This window comes from Leucoraja erinacea, chromosome 27 (assembly GCF_028641065.1).
Source record: "Leucoraja erinacea ecotype New England chromosome 27, Leri_hhj_1, whole genome shotgun sequence".
Lineage (NCBI taxonomy): Eukaryota > Metazoa > Chordata > Chondrichthyes > Rajiformes > Rajidae > Leucoraja > Leucoraja erinaceus.
In genome coordinates, this window is record NC_073403.1 from 5,337,274 (window position 1) to 5,358,110 (window position 20,837).

Sequence of the window (20,837 nt, forward strand, 5' to 3'; positions counted from 1 at the left end):
CAAGACTCTCTCTCTCTCTCTCTCTCTCTCTCTCTCTCTCTCTCTCACACACACACACTCTCTCTCTCTCTCTCTCTGTCCATCTATTACTAGCTTTATATCTCCTGAGTAAAATTGATCCATTAGCGTCCATCTGTGAGGAATGGAGGAACTTCCATCAAATTTTACGAAAAGGAAAATGATTACGTTTTTTCCCCCAGCTCCTTCCCCTTAGGTCCTTTATCAAATTTAGAATGAACTGGATGTTAACCTATTTTAATTACCATTATAATTATCATCAAACGGTGCCTGTATCCTATATCATACTAATGCACCACTCTTGTAAATTGCCACAAAGAATCTACAAGCTATTGTCCGGCCATTTAAACAAAGTAAAGTATTTAAATCGAGGCAGTTTTGTTTATTTGTGCTCAGCGCATCGAACACGTTTTAAATCTGTTTGCAACATGGTTGCTCTGTAATAAATCTGCGCAAACTAACACGAATTTTTTTTTTTTGGAACGTTTGTACAGACAATTTGTTCAGCAATCTGATGAAACCATTAACAAACAATTCTCATTTTTTGGGGTGGGGAAGTTGAGGAGAAAACATGAATCAGACAACTTTTGATCATCAGCCAACTCAGCGGCCAGATATATATTTTTTTTGTAATACCAGCGTAATCCATTAAACATGCTGCAAGCATTTAGCTTAATTTTCAGAAAGGCAACGGTCACCTTTTCCAGTTTCCATGGATCCAATTAAACGAATCCATTTGAATAGAACGTGGCGATGTTTGCGTGCAAGTGTTGTGTAACATTTCCGCAGTGTGGAAATAAAGAATATCTGTTTAAAAATGTTGCTCCTGACCTCAGGAAGACTCATCTGGTTTTACAGGCAACGAGCATTTTTTGAAGTTTAGTCAAAGTGGAAATGTAATAATTTGTCCTCTGTTGACAAAACAATAATATTTCTTCTAATGAAATGTTTTGCATTGGTTAAATCCAGTGACACGGCGTGTTGTGGGGCTTATGTGTCATATTCGCCTTAAATTACATTTTCTTTTGTTTTGTATCCTGAAATTGATAAATCGTAAATGTATGTTATGATTTATCAAATTGAGGATATAATCCCGAAGGTTTTGGGTTTAAGACCCACCCGAATGCAGTATCATCCGCAGTACTCAGGGTGTGCTGCGCGGTCGAAATTGCACAAGTTCGGGATGAGACAATAGACCAAGACCTGGATTGAAACATGTCACCAATTTACTTTGGATTAAATCAGGTGAAGTGCACCTCGTTCCCTTGGCAACATATTTACACCCAGGTTAGCATCACGAAATTAAAAAAAAAACATGATTTCTGCTTTTCTTAATTAACCAGTATTCGCCTCACTTCAGATAACCCCCCCCCCTTTCCCCCCTGAAATTATCGGCAGATTTTCAAATCATGTTGCATTCTGCGGTAGCTTCCTACGCGAACATTCATTCACAGCGTGCTGGCTAAATGTCCAAGTTTCTGCATCTTAACTGAAACATTCGCCATTTTTAACCGCAAAAAAAATTGAAATCCCCCGTGCTTTCTGCCCAAATAATAGCATAATTGAAAAACGTCTCACCTAATTCTTATTTTTGGACTGATTAACCCCTGTTTGCTAACTTATGGAAAGATAGAACACGCGTCAGGAGAAGAAATGAAATGCAACATGAATATGCTTGGATTTAAGTTCTTCGAAATATTTGTCTACATTTTACCTAGAAGGATTTGTGTGGCGAGAGGGTCAAACTCGTTAGTTTTAATTTAAAAAAAAAAAAAACCCTCTCCGGGACGGGTTAAAAGAATTGTTTTCAAGAAACCAAATCAATTCCCTTTTATACACATGTGCATTCGTCTTTTACAATGTGATATATATGCTGGGTCTTTTTAATTCGATCGGCGCTTTATCTATAGATTTTACCCTAGGACTAATTCAAAGCAATATTAGAGGGAATATGTAAATGTAAAACGAGTACATTTTATATTCATGCACAAGAAAACAGATGTATTAATCACTTTTGTTATTCAAATTGGAAACAGCGCATTTAGGAGCCAAGGGAAGGGAAGGGATGTGACTTTTATAATAAATATTTAATGCTAATGAAATCGCAGAACATGTTATGCTTGAGAAACTTTCCCCAGCCTTAGTGCTGGTTTGGGCTAACTCCTGCCTTGCTATTTTTCTCAAACGTAATGACCTGAGCAGAATTCAATATGACTGCGAGACCCATCCATACTATAGAACTTGTAGAGGGGGAGAGTCCAGGAGCGGGGTGAAGCTCAGGTCAAAGCGTCTCACAAATATTAAAATGTACTCAGACGCATGGCACGCCTTAGTGGTTAACAAAGACTGTCAGTGTATGAGATTAATACGAAAACTGAGGGAGAAAACAAAATGTTCAGCAGGCCGGTGCTCGGCACTTTTTAAAAAGCTGCTAAGCATTTCGAATGGGGGAAAAATAGAGTGCGGTTGCAAAGCGCTACTCTAAGTAGATTTTTATCAGTGCAAAGACAGACAAAGGAAAACGAATATGTTTATGTTGAAGTTAGTATTTTCGACCTCTCACTTCGATTTATCTTTTGAAAACCCCACACTGACGCATCCTGTAATGTATAATTTCAGATTATAGACGGAGAAGCACAAAAGGGTTTTGTGTGTGTGTGTGTGTGAGTGAGGGTATGTATGTGGTTTTAGCGCAATCGGTAAACTATGAAAGGGTGTAAGAGTAACTTGTGTAGCCTTGAACTAACACCAACAAATATATCTGGGATTGGGGTGGGTGTGGGGGGGGGGGGGGTGGTGTTGGGTGGTGGGGAGGGGTGGGGGTGTGGGGTGTGTGTGTGTGTGTGTGGTGTGTGTGTGTGTGTGTGTGTGTGTGTGTGTGTGTGTGTGTGTGTGTGTGTGTGTGTGTGTGTGTGTGTGTGTGTGTGTGTGTGTGTGTGTGTCAGGGGGGGTTGCGTGGAGAGAGAATGCGTGCATGAATGCGTTTCAAAACAAAACGTCACAATTTAATCTTACAAAATAAATGATCAAAATACGTGGTCTAAGCATTGGTGATTCTGAATTAATTGCAATCATTTAATGGTCACTGTTTCTAATGATATGAGCGACATTAATGCAAATTTTTTTAATGCTTGTCGTGTCGACAATATTTGCATGTTTATTCTTGCTTTAAGCCCCTATCATTGGCAGTGGTGAGACCCTCGCTACAGTAAGGTTGGGGCCTGCGATTTACTTCCCCTATGACAGGCCAAAAATAGGGGAGGGAAAGAAAAAGGCCTCCCCATCCCGCTGCTGTTTGCGTCCACTGTTAGGATAGCAATCTATAGCGAGATTCCTTTGAAATGCAGGGCAGATAGGGGACAGTAAATATATTCATCTTCCAAACTTCCGAAACGTCGACATTTTTATTACAGCGGGTTCAACAAAGCACTGGGTTTATCTTTTATAAAAAGGTTCTTTTGAAAAAAAAGCTTGCATGCTTACTTTTTGAACTGCAGTCACAGTTCTGTTTAAAAAAAAAAGAATGAGTCATGGATGTTGGCCGAAAAATAAATTACATAAAATTGCATTTTAAAGCTGCATATCAACATTATTGCTGTTAGACCCGTGTGGAGGAAGTTTTTATTTTAAAGTCATGAACTCTTTTCATATGCGATGGGCGCGCCAAGTAGATCTCCGCAGGCTTTTCATGTTTTATTGCAACCATCCGGATATCAGTTCCTATGCTACAGTTTGCATGTCGTAAACAACATTGCCACTATCTGTAAAATAAATGTTTTGTATTCGGTCCAATTGGTATTTCTCCGTCGTAAATAAATTTAGATTGGCACAGATTTTAAAAAGATGTAATTTTGGAGACAATTTATGGTCAACGTCAAATTCGCGGGGAGAAATCACACAATTTGCTATCTGGAGAAGTACAGAGGTCACTTTAGTTGGCCGTTTAGTTCTCACTACTTGGGCCACATGCCACACAATTATAAATCACACAAATACAGCAGTCACGTTTGTTCTTTTGCCATAATTTATCATGGGTGGGAAAATGCACGGTTTTGCTCACTGTCTTGATGTTTGAGATTTAGGTTGCCGCTGGGTTTAAACATTTCCATTGTTGTGGCATGAATATTACGATTTTGTTTGTCTTTAATAAGCAATAAGCTAACTTTTTTCCCCCCCCCATGAAAAGTAATACATGACTTTGCCTCCTTGTCCAAACTGTTTGATACAAACACAAGAGTGGCCGCCGGTAGGATTGTTCGGAGTCGGCCCAGACAGGGGATTGTTTGGGAGAATCTTGCAGATAGATTTGTTCAGAATTAATTAAAGTTGTTGCCACGTGTGTACAAAATTATCCAGCTGACATTTCGATGTTCAAAACATATACATAGACTGCGCTTCAATCACTGAAAGACAACATAGAAACGGATCCTGTCTCAGGTTGTGGCGACACAAATATATGCCTTAACATACATCTATACACTTAGTGCTGTAGTGTGTACGTGTGTACATTTACATGGAAGTTCTTGAACGTCATTGGGCTACAAAAAATGCTGCAAATATGTATGTCCTCTATATATACCCTGTAGATCCGAATTTGTGTTGACAATGTCGTGGTCACAAATTCGTATCTAGGGGAGTATGTAGTCGATACAAACACTACAACATTCACCCGGACGACGGAAGAATATGCTTACGCCGAGAATCTTCTTTCTACAAATCGATAATCTATCTAAATAAATAAAAATCGAGGGATGGTGTTTATCTACCTGGTTCTGCGGGTGAGATTGCTCCCTGTAATGGCGGGCAGTCCTTGTTTTTTCCTCCTTTCCACCCCCCACTCTTGTTGCAAGAATTCTAAGCACTCGCCTTGCATTGGTTACGTCATTGAAATATGGAATGTAAGTGTTACCTATTTCGATAATCCCGCACATTCCTCCGTTTAGAAATGGTCGGATTGAAAAGATTGGTTAAGAATTAGATATCAGCTATCTCGGAAGCCGGGACTCATATATATTTTCCCTGTGTAACCCACAAAACATTATAAATCTGTGAGATTTCTCCAAATGGATTTTAGTTCCAGCTATTTGTACCTTTTCCCTTCAATTCTATGTCTATTGTGCCAAATAAACCATCAAAGGCATCTGTGTCAAATCTGAGTTCATCTCTGAAATTCACAAGCAGGATTACATCCTAAATGACAGCATGTTGCTGTTCCAGGACAATATGTTGGGACGTTTTTAATTTAAGACAACGAAAGTCATTCAATGTGATATCGAGATGATCGTGCCTCAACAGCCTCTCCGCAATTTGCGATGGTGCTTTTTAACCGAACGTGGGTAACTTCGTTTAGACTTGGATTCTGTTCTCACCTGTTCATTTTTCCCCTTGGTTATAACTGCACATATTTTTGAGTGTGGATCGAGCGGGGTCGTTTTAACAGGGGGTGTTCTTGGTGAAAATCGCCCGTCTAATGAGCTGCTCAATGTAATTTGTAGATTTTTTGGTGCCCAGAATTAGTTGATGAATTTTCTATTGATCCGAAGCAGTCCGATTTATCTTTGCCAGCCAGGACACCTTCCCCCCTCCCCGATCGCCGCAAAGGCGTTAGCATCGCCATTACAAGAGGATTTGCGAGTTACAGATAGATTCTGAGCGGATACAATCTCACTTTTTATGCATTTAGTAAAATTGAATGGATTATTCTGTGCAGCGTTTGGGGGGTGGCTACAAACATTAATACACGCAGCGTAGACAGAATTTCCCGATTTTTAAACGCATTTAACGGCCTTGAGACAAGATACGCCTATTCGGCAACTTGCTAAGTTTCATGAATTTACAAAAGGTACACATTCAACATCAGTAATCTAAAAACTGTTTCCAGGACAAGCTTAGGAACATTCGGCATTCAATTCTATTTCCTTATCCGGGAATCGAACCGACCTTACCATTGGCTGGCTGCGTCACATGAGCGCCTAACTTTGTTCACTTGCCAGGGAAGTAGGAGGGCTCAGGGAACAGGAAAAAACGGCTGGGTTAGAAAATTTTTTGAGTTATTTTGCATTTCAGATATTAAAGGTCATGAGTTCGTTTTTGATTAACTCTAACTATGTGGACCCTAAATTCCCACCGTGTGAAGAGTATTCACAGAACAGTTACCTACCAAGCCATTCTCCGGATTACTATACCCGGGCACGGGAGCCAGGGTTCCAACATGAGGCGATGTACCCGCGGTCAGCGTACCAGAGTGACCAGCCCTACTCGTCTTGCAGTAAGCTGCAGGGCTCGGGCGAGCAAGCCGTGGCGCCTAAGGGTCACGTCCAGTCGCAGGCCGGCCTTCAGGACCACTTAGCCAAGCATGGCCACCAGTGTGTCTCGGTGTCTCCAAGCCCACCGCCCTCTTGTAGCCAGAACTTCAGCAACCAAAACACTGCTTGTTCTAAGGAGCCTGTGGTTTATCCATGGATGAAGAAATTACATATAAACTCCGGTGAGTCGCTTGCCTGAAAGCCCGGAATCTATTCCACCCATTGTAAATAGCTATTCTTTAGATTTACGATCGCCTATCTGGAGGTCAGTAATCACAGCCTCCATAAATGTTTATTGCAGTAGAATTGCACTTCTAGCCATGCGCCTTTGATGTGTTGTGTTCAGGGCGCTCGGATCTCTTTGAAAGGCAGTTAATGACAGTAGTGAAGTTTTTTTACATTTTTTTTCCTCTCTTTTACTGTTGCTTAGTTTTAAGTGTTTTTTTTTCTTAGCGCTTATTCCTTGTAAGATGCGTGGTGTTCAGTCAGTTATTTCTGTGTTGTTGCTTTTTGTTCAGTGAATCCTAATTGCAAAGGAGGGGAATCCAAACGCTCCCGCACTGCTTACACGAGGCAGCAGGTTCTGGAGCTGGAGAAGGAGTTCCATTTTAACCGGTACCTCACTCGGCGACGCAGGGTCGAAATAGCCCATTCACTTTGCCTGTCGGAACGACAGATAAAAATATGGTTCCAAAACAGGCGAATGAAATGGAAAAAGGACCACAAGTTGCCAAATACCAAGATCAGGTCTACCACTACTGCAGGCTCATCGTCCTCTGCAAATCATCAGTCGCAAGGAAGCTCTCAGAACCAGGAGCCAAGTGGACAATCGGCCACGTTATAGCTGCTGCCCTTTTTGCGAGTGAAACTGGTAGATGCGCGCAGGCACAAGCATAGGATGTTAACTTGAAGGACTGAAGGTTATTTATAATGGCAGAGCCTAAACTGTAAATACTCTGATTTTTTGCCAACTTCTCTCTGACCCCCTCTACCCCCTCCACCCTCCCCCCCCCCCCCACCCCCCACCCCACCCCCTCCCGTAATATTGTAGGTTGCAGTTTTCAGAAGAGATTGGCAAAGATGTCTTTTCGTTTCATCTTTAATCACGCCAAAGTCTCCCCATTTGTCAGGTTTACTTGGTGATACAAAGGATGAACTCTCTGCCCACTATTACCTCGACAGCAAAGGAACACTTTAATAAATGAGGGTCCGTTTCATCAACTTGCGTTGACAAACAGTCTTTTATTCAAACACACAAAAAAAACAAACCCACAAACTTTGCGGCAAGAATGTTGAAACGGTTCGGCAAGATGCCCCTTGTGTTTTAAGCTTGGAGCCATTTTCCAAAGGGGTTTACAAGAAGAAAAGAAAAAATGGCTATTTCCTTTGGAATATTGCACTGATCTGAACTCCATGTCTTCAGACGTTTTTGATCCCAAATATATCTCTTCCGGTGCCAATAAAAAAAGAAATGTATGTCGTTGGACTTTAAAAACAAACAAACGTGTAAAAAAAAAAAAAATCATATGTAGCTATAAATTATGTCAGCAAAGTTATTTAAAGTGATTCTTAAAATGTTGCATGTGACTTGTGCAGCCACGATACAATATTTGCCTCTGGCCTCGGTATTATCACTATGTGCTTTCGCGGGCGGGGCGGGGGGGGAGACAAAGTGGAAAGCTAGTTAGATAAACTGTTTTTAACGTCATCGTCGCCGTTTATGGCATTCCAAAATATGAAGTTTTAGTAGGCTGCATCGTTCGGGCCCAAAGGAGATTGTATTTCGTTAGCAGTCTTATGTCCTTGCATTGTCTACATGTGTCGACTCTCGTTCAGACCAAAATACGTGTAAATAGTGATAACTGAAATAAATTTTTTTCAAGGCCCATCTTTTCTTTTGTTTATCTTTGCCTAGTCTGCTGGATAAATTATTGCCACGCTCCATATGACCCGATATCATGACTGTGGTATTCCTTAACATCATCTGCTTGCGTGAGTTGGCCTGTGTGTGATAACAAAGGCTCATTGATTTAGTAAGAAAAAGATATCGAAGTAGATACATCGCAAAAATTTACACAATGCTTATTGTAACATTGTTAGAGGTGTATGCGCCTGCCAATAATGTAATGGTGACATCTGTGAAAATTGCTGTTAAGTCATGTATGTTCTCGTCTGTTGGCTCTTGATTGTATCGATCCGATACTTTTTTTTAAATTTTATTTTGCAACCTTGTACGTTAAGCGCAGGTCTGTCATTTGTACACAGAGCCTCTTAGCATTTTTCCTTTGTGCGTGTGTGTGTGTGTGTGTGTGTCTGTGTGTTAGAAAGGGATTGGGCAGTGCAATGGTTCAATCTTTGACAACCAAATAGATAATCAAGAAGATGAATGACCTCTTTTGTCAGATGAAGCTCCGTATTAATTTTAATTTTCTTTCGTATAACACATTGCGCATGCAAACTTGGGGTCTGAAAATGCAGCACAAACCAAAAAGGAAAAGCTAACTGGAATATATATCAAGGTACCACACATTTTTCTATATTAATATCAGCCATTTGGATGATTCATTCAAGGCCTCGGATCTTTGATGCATCTGCTCTGCTTCAGACTTGCGATTTTACAAATGCTGTTGCAAAATACACATTTTGCAGACTCCCCACTGCAGGGTGCGATAATAACCCCCAATCCTACCCCCCCCCCCCCCACATCTCATCCTGCAAAAGCCCCCCCCCCCCCCCCCCCCCCCCCCCCCCTCTCATCTCTTTCAAACGCAACATCATTGACCTGACCACATTGCGATGTGTCCTTTTCTAATTACCGTTCACAGGCTAAAGTGTTACACGGTGCAAACCTCACATTAAAGGGAATTCGCACGTCCAATTGTAGGGGGGGGAAGGACACACACACACAAAAAAAGTTCGATTTAATAAGAACACATTTTGCCTTGGGAGACAACTGCAGGATTTACAATCTGTCGTTTATATGAGAAGATTCTCACTAACCAATGTATGTGTTTTTTGTGTTTCCCGGGGGTGGCAAGAAACTGAAGTGTAATATTTCCAAATATAACATTTTCGGGGGGGGGGGGGGGGGACACAGTTTTCAAGTACACTGCGGATTAATTGCTTTAGTTAATAATATAAGAATTATTCATTGAATCTCAGCAAGAGCTATTCTGCTTTCTCTATTCATAGACACTGATAAGAGGCAAGTCAGCCCCACACTCTCCCGCCTGACTGCTGCCAGCGCTTCTGAATGCAAGCTATACAACTAAAGTTCACAGGCATTATTTGTACGCGGAGAGGTTTCTAGAAATGCGGGAATTAAGTTGAAATCATTAATCACTTGCTTTCTTTAAATACTTCTCCCATTGTTGCTCAACAGCAAATCTGGAAGGCTCGTCCCAGAGAAAAGTGATGTTCGACCAGGAAGGTACTTTAAAAATGTAGGCAGTGCCTTGAAATTCTCAGTTACACCGGAAGATTTCCTCTCAGCCATGATTAAAAATCGAGAAAGTGCTCAGATCTGGAAAATGGAAAATAGCGAAACGAAAGGTAACGTCAAACAAAACGAGATTGCTTTGTTGTCCCCTTTGACAGTAAGATGTGAACGCTGTTCGCTGTGTGCCTCTTGGAAAATGTAGTAAATACAGCGGCCAGAAATCAGCTGCTGCTAGAGATGGCGTGGTTGTTGTTTTCTCTCTGTGTGATGTTTTAAACATATATATGAATCGGACAGAATAAAGTCAGGGCGTCTGTTAGTCAACTGGACGGCCGAAAGGGTTCAAGCAAAGGACAACTTTTCTCTGCGATTAGCTGTTTTTATACTAGCAGTCTGACCCCTGAAACCCTTGACCTTTAAGACATGACTCTGTTCTATCTGAACATTCTCAATGCTAAAGGATTTTAAAAAAAACCTCCAGGGTTACTCCTCGTTCAGTCCACAGAAAATCTGTGCTCTGTCGCTGAAAAAAAAAAGTAACCGTGCAGTTAGGGTCGTCTTGTGTGCAATTGCTTTCATCTTACATAAGGTAGATAATCACAATGTTTGTTTTCAAGTCCCTGTTTTTATATTCAATGAGAAGTACGTGGATGTTGTGGGGAGAGGCGTATTTCCCATTTGTAATCAGAATGTGATCCAAAGATCCAAGACTCCTCAATGTACAGAATATCATCCATTGCGCTGGGCACCATTCTCCTCTTCAATTCGGCGACATTTGTATAGACCAGGCAGGCAGTTTTAATATTCGCTTGTGTGTTTTGCTTCCTGGTTTAGCTTACTTGTCTTTGAATGTTGTTTGATCAGTGATAGGGAAATAACGTGAGCTGGAGAGGCATTAAGGGAGAGACAGAGAGTGTGCCCGAGAGAGAGGGTAGAGAGAGAGAGAGAGAGAGAGAGAGAGAGAGAGAGAGAGAGAGAGAGAGAGAGAGAGAGAGAGAGAGAGAGAGAGAGAGAGAGAGAGAGAGAGAGAGAGAGAGAGAGAGAGAGAGAGAGAGAGAGAGAGGAGAGTAGAGAGAGAGAGAGAGAGGGTGAGAGAAAGAGAGAGAGAGAGCGAGAGAGAGAGAGAGAGAGAGAGAGAGAGAGAGAGAGAGAGAGCGAGGGAGAGAGAGAGAGAGAGAGAGAGAGAGAGAGAGAGAGAGAGAGAGAGAGAGAGAGAGAGAGAGAGAGAGAGAGGGGAAGAGAGAGAGAGAGAGAGAGAGAGAGAGAGAGAGAGAGAGAGAGAGAGAGAGAGAGAGAGGGAGAGAGAGAGAGAGAGAGAGAGGGATGGTATATTGTGTGGGAGGGGGAGAGAGAGGGGGGAGAGGGGTGAATGCGAGGAGGGAGGAGGGAGTCAGACTCATTAAAGGGGATCGATTTCAGGGGCTTGTTCTGGAGGAGAGAGAGAGAGGGAAAGACCGGGAGGAAGAAAGGGAGATGGAGTGAGAGAGGGAGAGAGAGAGAGAGAGGGGGAGAGAGAGAGGGAGAGAGAGAAGAGGGAGAGAGAGAGTGGGAGAGAGAGGAGAGAAAGACACAGAGCGAGAGAGGGAGAGAGAGGGGGGAGAGAGGGAGGATGAGGGATAGAGAAGATCGGAGGAGAGGAGAGAGAGAGAGATGTCCCCCATCACGATGAATTAGAGATTCACTATTGCTTATTATTTCCGAAGTGGACCCACAGAAGCTATAATTCAAACGATGTTTCCATAAAACTGGATATAAAACAAACGCCTGTCCTTCGCTATTCACCAAGCGGTTGTTGTTGGGAACATTTGAAAGAGAAGTCCAGTTTCTGTAACTTTATTAAATTCTGTAGCCGAACTGTTCAGCAAACATTGCCGTTTTATCTGGAACGCAGAGACACAAGTGAATGGTTGGAAATGGAAAAGTAATTCGCCATTGAATTTAGAAACCGATTGGAAATGGGTATTTAAAAATAGATACTGAAATGAATGATATTTTCTTTGTTGAGCCAGAAGTCCCCGCCCCTCGCTGCTTTTATTGATCAATGTACTGTAGTGGTTTTGTTGTAACCTGCTGTACATTATTCCCTATTGCTTAAGGCCTTAAATGTTTCTAACCACTATAGCAAGAATTAACATTCCGGATGAGATATTTGAGGATTATATCCCATCATTTTACCATGAGATCTGGTGCAAACAAAGGCGGAGCGCCAGGTGATAGTATAGACGATATCACATCGATTATTTTGAAACGTAGAACGAAATAATCCTCCGTGCCATTGTTGAGAATCCTCCCGCAATTTAGATCGCTGGCCTTCATTTCAAGAAGCACCCACAGAGCGAAAACTGAATGACAACGTTAGACAGAACTGTGTTAAATTGTATTCTCGGGGCATGTTTCTCACCAGGATTATAGAATTGTTTTAAATTGCTGCTCGTAGCAGGACCGTATAGATACCCCTCTGATAATAATAGATACTCTGACCCTGCATAGAGATTTGAAGCAAATAATGTCCATATCAGAATTGCGAATCATCTTTTTTTAAATAAAATAACCATCCGTTAACTGGTCGAGGTAATTTTCTTGCCTTCTGCAGCCAGCGGATAGTGGAAGTAATATATTCAGGGGAAGGAATGTATTTAGTAGTAATAAATATCGTTTGAAAAGTAATAAGAGAAACGACGGTGCGTCAGAGAAGCAGCCGAGAGGAGGTGAAATGGACAATGAGGGATAAGTTAGTCGGTCAACACGAGGAAACGTGGCGAAATGATTCAGGCTGAGTTAAGAGTTGCCCTGGGTTCCGCGGTCAAATTTGCAAGGACTAGATCACAAAGGTATCGTAAAAAAAAAAATAAAAATAAAAAAAAAAGTCGCACTTAGATTGTGAGTGCGACGAATTGTCTCCAAATAAGTCATCAGAATATCACTAGCATCTAGTTCCAGGTATGCAATGAATTCTCTGAGCCCCGTTTGCATTTTGTAACGGCAACCATTAAGAATGGACGAATACAACATTTGAGTACAAAAATAAAAGTGTGGATACATATGAAAGAATTTCTTTGCACTCCCCAATGGAAGGTCAGGCATCTCCTTGGAGTATGAATCTGAAAACCCCCCTTCCCCCCTCGGTCACGTGATTCATTAAATAATTAATGCAGCTGTTGCAGAATAGATATGTATTCGGCGGTAAATCGCCGGCACGGTCTCCCGGTGTCTGACGTGAAAATCTACTGTCCTTTTAAAAACAAGCCTATAACTAGAGAGAGAGAGGCTGAAATAAAAACAATTTGAGAGGAGAGTCACACCTTAGGCTGGATTATTGTAAGTACACAGCTGCACTGCCTCGTGTCTCTCTATGTAAATATTATGTGTGTTATTTAGACTGTCATAACATTTGACAAATAGTGCCTATCCTCCTATTTTTCAATTTTCCACGGTGGTATGTTTGTTTATTTCCCCGTTTTCATTGATTTTTTTTTTTTTTTTGTGGGAATGTTTTTTTTTCCTTCTTCTGGCTTTCTTGATTTATTGCGAAATATGTCAGCAGCACTATGGATGCCATTGTGTGTAAGCTGTGTGTTGTTTATGTTCGGCTGTGTGATAAATCATGCTCTTTTGAGAATGATGTGCAAGTGATGATATTCAGGAATGGGGAAGGTTGGAATCCTCTCCCCAGAGTTGATTATTGCTGGCCATTTGTAGCAATAGATCAGAGGATAATATGAAAGCTATAGCTGGAGGTCTTGAATTACAGCATCCGTGATTACCAATTATGGATAGTTTGTATGAATTTCTTTTTTAAAAACACAACCCCTTATTGCACTAAGAGCCCAGTAAAGGAGGTGCTTTGGGTGACCACAAATGAATTGCAGAACCCAATTTTGTAAATGAGCACAGACTAAGAGACTTCCACAACACCCAGCGCCTTTCATTCCGTGGTTGGACGCCAGCCAGTCAAGTTGAAGCCATTAATAGCAGCGTAACATTTAACACCGGTCGTTAGTGCAAACCTTTATGTAGTAAAATTAGAATAACTCAATGAATATTAAATATTAATGGTTGCAACAGGCAAGGAACATCAGTGCTGAAACCCGCGCGTGTGTCTGAAAATATCACTATCTGTCAACTGAATGGCAATATTTCTCTTATTGAGGGATATTTAATGATGGGTTTTTTTTAATTATGATGATCTGAAGTGTCCATAATTGTTTGTTTTGACAATTACGCAGGACTCTTGGTTGTCTGTGCCCATTGTGTCTGCTGCTTCAACGAAATTAAAATAAAAAAACAAATTCATTTTCCACTGTTCAATTGTTTAATGTACAGGAGCTGAAGTCAATGACAGACAATAACTATGTGGGGGCAAATCCATATGCTTTGAATAAATGGAGAGTTTGGTTATGATTTAGTGGAGCATACATAACATACGTTGTCTGTGTTTTATTCTCTACTTCAACCCCCCCCCCCCCCACACACACACATACACACACACACACACCACACACATATTTTCTCTCCAACACATAAACATATTTATACATGTAAACATTTACACATAGATACAGGTAAAGCCCATTTTTTTTACAAACCAGGATACATAATATGCAACTCCGCTCTCTGGATAATACTGTTTAAGAGTTTAAGAAGGAACTGCAGATGCTGGAAAATCGAAGGCACACAGGAAAATGCTGGAGAAACTCAGTGGGTGCAGCAGCATCGATGGAGCGAAGGAAATAGGCAACGTTTCGGGCCGAAACCCGGAAGGGTTTCGGCCCGAAACGTTGCCTATTTCCTATAGTGAAAGATTGTTCAACTCTTTGCATGGAGCGGAGGACGTTGCCTATTTCCTTCGCTCCATAGATGCTGCCGCACCCGCTGAGTTTCTCCAGCATGTTTTTTGTGTGTGTGCCTCTGGATAACACTTATGAGTATGTACATAAGGAAACAAAAAAAACCCGAAAATAGTTGCTCTATGATGGACAGGCCTTCAGAATGTCGGCGTCTCCCCATTTGGCAAAAAAAAAACAAAAAAAAAAACAGGCTCCTGAGAAAATAAAGAGGGGAGAGACATTAGTAAATCGATATTGAAACACAATTGGATATTGCTTAGGTTCCATAGCGAAGACGTGTAAATGTCTTTGCAAGCTTGACCCCGGATTCAATTGAGGCTATATTAGTTGATAACTCCGAGCCCCCAAAATGGAAAAATAAAATAACGTGACTTGGTGCCCTCAACACACGAATGGCACAATGTTCGTTCACAAGCGCTGAGAGCGATGCTGGGAAGGGAAGCTACGCTTTGATATTCTGAAATGATCAAGGATTCAAGGCCGTTCTATTAATAAAGTTGTTAGACCGTTCCTCACTTCGGCTAGCGACCCCGACATTGCTCTGTCGATTTAACTAGGTAAATGCCCCTCCTAAAAGCTTTGTTAGCATTTCTGCGAGTAGCGATAGGGGAGGGGGGGGGGGGGAGACAGTAACACCAATACATTTGAACAATCCCAACACGCAGATGACATTACTATTGCTGAACAAAGACTTGCCAATATATTGACCAATATTTTTGCCTTTAGATGTTGTTGCATTGTTTATTGACGCGTCTGCGAATTCCTTCCACAGATCACATGTCACTCTTTGAGAGAGCAACAAACTCGAAGGGAAATTGTTTTAAAAATGTAATTCCGGACTCCTCTCTCTCCCATTGCCTCTACCGGTAATTGGCTGAATTTGTGAAATAGTTTTATCATTGTGTTTCTTGAATATCTTGCTCCCTTTATTCAAGCCGTCCGCCAGGGGGTTAATACTATTGAAATGAACGGATAATTTAAGTAAAAGCATTTTAATGAATCCCTGACGTATCAGGGAGTGCAACAAAGAAAAAGTCCCTATACATCTGGAGAGGTAACTGTAGCTCTCATCCGATGATTACTTAATGTACACTTAATTATCCCCCGCAGAATAAATCATGCGTTTTTGACTTTAATATACTTAACTGGGCTGTGCCCGCCTATTTGATGAAAAGTTAGGGTTTTTTTTTTTAATCTGGGAGAACTGTATCGCAACCATGGGCACCCTGCAAATATTGGCAAGGGTGACATTAGATGTGTATATGGCAATAACTAAGTAGCAATATGAACCGCCAGTTAGAATAGACACACTTGTAATCCTTGAACGCGCCGCCGTTTATGTATCACAACTGCTGATAGAGAAACCTAACCCTTGTCCACGAATATCACGGCAACATTATATTCAATTGATACCATTTTAACGGGTGGAGCAGTGGAGACCAGATGATGGGATCACAAATGTTAGAATGCGGGTCCAATTCCGTTGCTAGTTCTTTTTTTAAATTTAAAGTTTGTGTTATTTGTCAGCAGAGTAGCTCGTATTTGTAAAAAAAAAAAAAAAAAATCTCAGACAATGTTACCCTCATCGTAAACTCACACGTGGTTAAAAAAAAAAAAGGCTCGTCAAAGATTGTGCATTTTGGGCTGCCCTGTGGTGTGACTGGCTCTCCAAGCCGTGCTGTTCCAGCGCATCTCAATAACCTATCAAATTAGCTCCAGTAAAGACAAGGCAATCAATTATATCGGCGCGGCTCTGCGCTCCCTAGACCCAGCTATTAGAAAAGTGAAAATGCAATAACTCTAACCCCTCACCTCTCTCTGATAACAACAAACGAAACTAATTTTCAGATATAATTCACTTGAATGGTAATATTTCTCCTGTAACGCCGGCGGTGTGTGTGTGTGTTTTGTTGTTCAACGAGGGCTTCATTTCGCCCAGAAGACAATATTTGTTTCCATATTTTCTGTGCACCCCCCCCCCCTCCTCCCTCCCCCCTCCTCCCCCCCCCCCCCCCCCCCCCCCCTCCCCCCCCCCCCCCCCCCCCCCCCCCCCCCCCCCCCCCCCCCCCCCCCCCCCCCCCCCCCCCACCCACCCACCCCCACACCCCCCCCCCCCCCCACCCCCACCCCCCCCCCCCCCCCCGTTTCACAGTCCACAGAGATTTGAGGTTTATTTGGTTGAAAACAGTGATATTAACCATTTTTTAAATCACATTGACTTTGTTAGGGAATTTATATGGTCCAACTCAAAGATGTATTCAGTGGCTAACAATGTCTGTGTTTAACTCCCTCTGACTTCCTCGCTGTCCATCCCTCATTCCTCTTCATTCTTCTCCTCCTCTATGCGTCTTCCTTCTCCCCCCCCCCCCCCCCCCCTTTAATTCTCTTTTCTCACTTTTATATTTATATTTAGCTTGGTCGGTATGTAAGTGAAGGAACTCGGCGAAGGTCCCTGTGAAAACCGCTGACTCATTTGACAATAATATCCAGAATCCACCCAGTCCCCAGTAGATACGCCAACTCACGGTCTTATTTTGCCTTCCTTTTACAAGTTTGTCATCTTCGTTTGTCTTCGTTGCCAGCGGCCGATTTAAAAAAAAAAAATCTCGTTGAATTTATAGCAGGATATTATTTTTTAATTTTCTTTTTCGACATCACAAAACGGATTAATCCTCTGCAGTGGTCAAACGTCGAGGTTTTGTTGATCGGCCAGTTGCAGGTGGAATTTGCTATTCATCCGGCGAACCAATACTTCTTCCTGTGACTCTCTTGAGATTTTCCCAAATGTTTCTTTAGAGACAAATCCACGTTTTCTGCCCCCGAGGCAGGGGTGGGTGTAGGCACGGGGCGCGGTGAGGCGGTGGAGGTGATGTAGCTAAGCTAAGCCCCGTCATCTATGAGCAGACATCAAATTCATGGATCACTTTCCAAGTTCCATGCTAAAGATCCAATAGGTAAACGAGCCAAAAAAAACCCCGCCGTTTGACCGTTTTCCATCTGCAATTCCTCATCAATTCCAGTGTCGATGTAATTAGTGGTCGCTGCCTGACCCGAGTGAAAGAGAGAGAGAGAGAGAGAGAGGAGGAGAGGGAGAGAGAGAGAGAGAGAGAGGGTGAGGGAGGGAGAGAGAGAGAGAGAGAGAGAGAGAGAGAGAGAGAGAGAGAGAGAGAGAGAGAGAGAGAGAGAGAGAGAGAGAGAGAGAGGGGGAGAGAGAGAGAGAGAGAGAGAGAGAGAGAGAGAGAGAGAGAGAGGAGAGAGAGAGGGAGAGAGGGAGAGAGGGAGAGAGAGAGAGGGAGGGGAGGGGGGAGAGAGAGAGAGAGAGAGAGAGAGAGAGAGAGAGAGAGAGAGAGAGAGAGAGAGAGAGCGAGAGAGGAGAGAGAGGGGAGAGAGAGAGAGAGAGGGAGAGAGAGGGGAGAGAGAGAGGGAGAGGGAGAGGAGGGTGGGGGGGAGAGGGAGAGGGGGGTGGTGGGAGAGGGGGGGCGTGGGAGAGGGGGGGGGGGGGGGGGGGGGGGGCGGGATAGTTTCCATGAACTATTGGTGACTTTTTTTGTGTATAACAGATTATCGCGGTTTCTCTCTCACCCCCACCCGTCCCTCCCCTCAAAAAGTGCAGATTTCTTCAAAAACCCACTTTCCTCCCCAAACTTCCGATAGATCTTACGAACAGTTAAAAACGTTTGTTTTGAGTTTACCTTTGATGGTTCTTGACACCTCTGAGATCGGAGAAGAGGCTTCAAAAGCATTTTAGATAGCGTGTTATCCTCAAGATGAATGCAAACATGATTTATGACCCGAGTAAAGAGTATGTAACTATTGTACTCGTGACTTTTTAAAGTCCCATAGCATTTTCTTCCACTGGAAGCTCAATTCCCCGCCTTTTTAATTGAAACTTTGAAAGAGGAAAACATACTATGGACCACTTATATAAAAAAAAAATTTTGAACACATCACATATTTATTTTTATTCCATCTGGAAGCAATTTCCCTTTTTCACCGAAGACTATTCAGGTCATAGTCATCATTGTTTTTAGAATGCAACAGAATTGTTGGTTGTCACTGGCAAAAGGCGCGCTTCCTTAAAACAAGAATGACAAAAAGTCGCCCCTTGTTGTCTAATTCACGGGCGTACAGCATTTTGTTAAACGGAAAAATGGTTTACCAGCCTTCCATTTCCTCGGGCGTTTGTTGCCAGCTAGACGAGCAGCGATAAGGTGGAATTTGATGTTAGTAGAAAATTGCTCTGCATTAAATTCCTCTCCCCTCTTCGCAACAAATCATTTTATACGTTGAGGGCAGGCAGCCTCCAGCAAAATGAAAATGTAGGCAGCGTTTGATACGCGAGGGAAGGTAGTTTGAACTGCAGGCGTTAGAATTGATCTAGAAATAATCAAATTGAATTTTATCGTTTTTGGCTCATAAGCAATTCTAACTGTTTCACAACGCAGGACATTTTCTAGCGTGGAAATTCCCCGAAATTGGAAAACCCGCGTTGTCTTTGGCTAGATTTTTTTTGCCTATGAAATGCCAACGCAGAGAAGTATTCTTAAGGTCAGACCGAAATACTCCTCTTGCGAGACAAGCTTTATATTCGTTATTAAATATTAACTCCTTCGCGCTGCTCAGTTTGACAAACATTTCCAGCAACTTAAGGAGAGAGTTTGTCACTGCAAGTCCGTTTGGGTTGGTAGATCAAAGATCTTGTGTTCTGGTTGTACAGTAAACTTATTGATCGGTCTATGACCCACCGAGACGTTCTCAACCCCCCTCTCCCCCCACCCCCCCGAAAAAGAAAACAGCTTTCCCGTTAACTGAACCCAATACCTTTATTCGGGACACATTATGTCGAGGTTCCCGTTAACTCCAGGGCTCTTTGCAAAGTAGAGGCTGCAGTTAAAGTGGCAGAGGCACAAACTGCCTGGGAGCACGTCACTGAGTCACAGGTCAAATGGCACATTCAACACAAGTTATGCATTAATAGGTCAGATGAAAAGGTACATTTGGAACCGTGCCAATGTACATCAAGTCACATGGTCTACAGAGTTGATATTCACCATCATGGGGAGAAAATGTTTCAATGCTTCATTCTTTTGATGAAGATTTTTTTTAAACACATTTTTTTAAACAATACGGTCCCAAATTAAATGCCTAACTTGTCCCAGTGCCTATAAAACATTAACACGCTGTAACTTCAAAGTTGTTAGTAATCTCATCAAGTGGTGCATATTCACAAAGCTGAGAGTCCGATACATATTACTTAATCGAGCTGGAATAGATGTTGCACAAACTACACGAGTTCCAGAAGTTACTGTGTGATTTATGCTAACATAAATCTGCTTTTATCCGGCTAAAAGGTTAAATGTAACCATTATGGGCTAATCAGACTTCCTTGAATCAGAAACCTGTTGCTTATTTTGTATCGGGACTAGGACCACTTTGCTGTGGAGCGGGGACTGCTGTGAACTAATTCCTTGCTTGTTAAGAATAAATAAGGCGTTTAGTTTTGCAGTCATTATTCTCTAGGCGTGGGTGTAAACCAGGCCCACCACCACAGACGATCTACAAGGCAGAGTGGGATGGGGAGGGGAGGGGGGGCGTTATCGCATTTAATCGAAATCAGGCAGAGGTTGGCTCCAAAATCTAACTCTGGTTAACTTTTGCAGAGAAAGCTGGCGATAGAGAGAAAGGGAGAGAGAGAGAGAGAGAGAGAGAGGGGGGGGGGGGGGGAGGGAGAGGGGGGGAGGGAGGGAGAGGGGGAGAGAGAGAGAGAGAGAGGGAGAGAGAGAGAGAGAGAGAGAGGGAGAGAGAGAGAGAGAGAGAGAGAGAGAGAGAGAGAGAAGGAGAGAGAGAGAGGAGAGAGAGGAGAGCGGGGAGAGAGAGAGAGAGAGAGAGGAGAGAGAGAGGGGAGAGAGAGGAGAGAGAGAGGGGAGAGAGATAGAGAGAGAGAGTGGAGAGAAAGAGAGAGAGGGAGGTGGGAGAGAGAGAGAGAGAGAGAGAGAGCGAGGGAGAGAGAGAGAGAAGAGGTTGGAGAGAGACGAGGAGAGAGTGGAGAGGAGAGATAGGGAGGAAGAGAGGAGAGAGAGAGAGAGAGAGAGAGAGAGAGAGAGAGAGAGAGGAGAGAGAGAGAGAGAGAGAGAGAGAGGAGAGAGAGGAGAGGAGAGCGAGAGAGAGAGATGAGAGAGAGAGAGAGAGAGAGAGAGAAGGGAAAAAGTTGTCCAACTTCCTTCCTCT

At 42.6% G+C, this 20,837-nt stretch overlaps 1 protein-coding gene and 1 long non-coding RNA gene across 2 annotated transcripts; one reads left to right on the top strand and one right to left on the bottom strand.

Moving 5' to 3' along the window:
- The first annotated feature begins 5,375 nt into the window (after positions 1 to 5,375).
- On the top strand, positions 5,376 to 7,303 carry hoxb4a (homeobox B4a). The gene is made up of 2 exons (XM_055656873.1): positions 5,376 to 6,505; positions 6,842 to 7,303. Exons 1-2 carry the CDS (start codon positions 6,097 to 6,099, stop codon positions 7,165 to 7,167), a joined length of 735 nt encoding a protein of 244 aa, XP_055512848.1. The 5' UTR covers positions 5,376 to 6,096; the 3' UTR covers positions 7,168 to 7,303.
- A 9,714-nt stretch (positions 7,304 to 17,017) lies between these two features.
- On the bottom strand, positions 17,018 to 20,177 carry LOC129710130 (uncharacterized). The gene is made up of 3 exons (XR_008725640.1): positions 19,431 to 20,177; positions 18,302 to 18,986; positions 17,018 to 17,503 (listed from the first exon to the last, which is right to left on the bottom strand). It is a non-coding gene; the product is annotated as an uncharacterized LOC129710130 (long non-coding RNA).
- Between the last annotated feature and the right edge of the window lie 660 nt (positions 20,178 to 20,837).

Excerpts from the sequence above, each read along its gene's own strand:
- hoxb4a (XM_055656873.1), top strand. The coding sequence starts at position 6,097 with ATGAGTTCGTTTTTGATTAACTCTAACTATGTGGACCCTAAATTCCCA. Across the intron at positions 6,506-6,841 it reads GAAATTACATATAAACTCCG|TGAATCCTAATTGCAAAGGA; the intron begins GTGAGTCGCTTG and ends CTTTTTGTTCAG.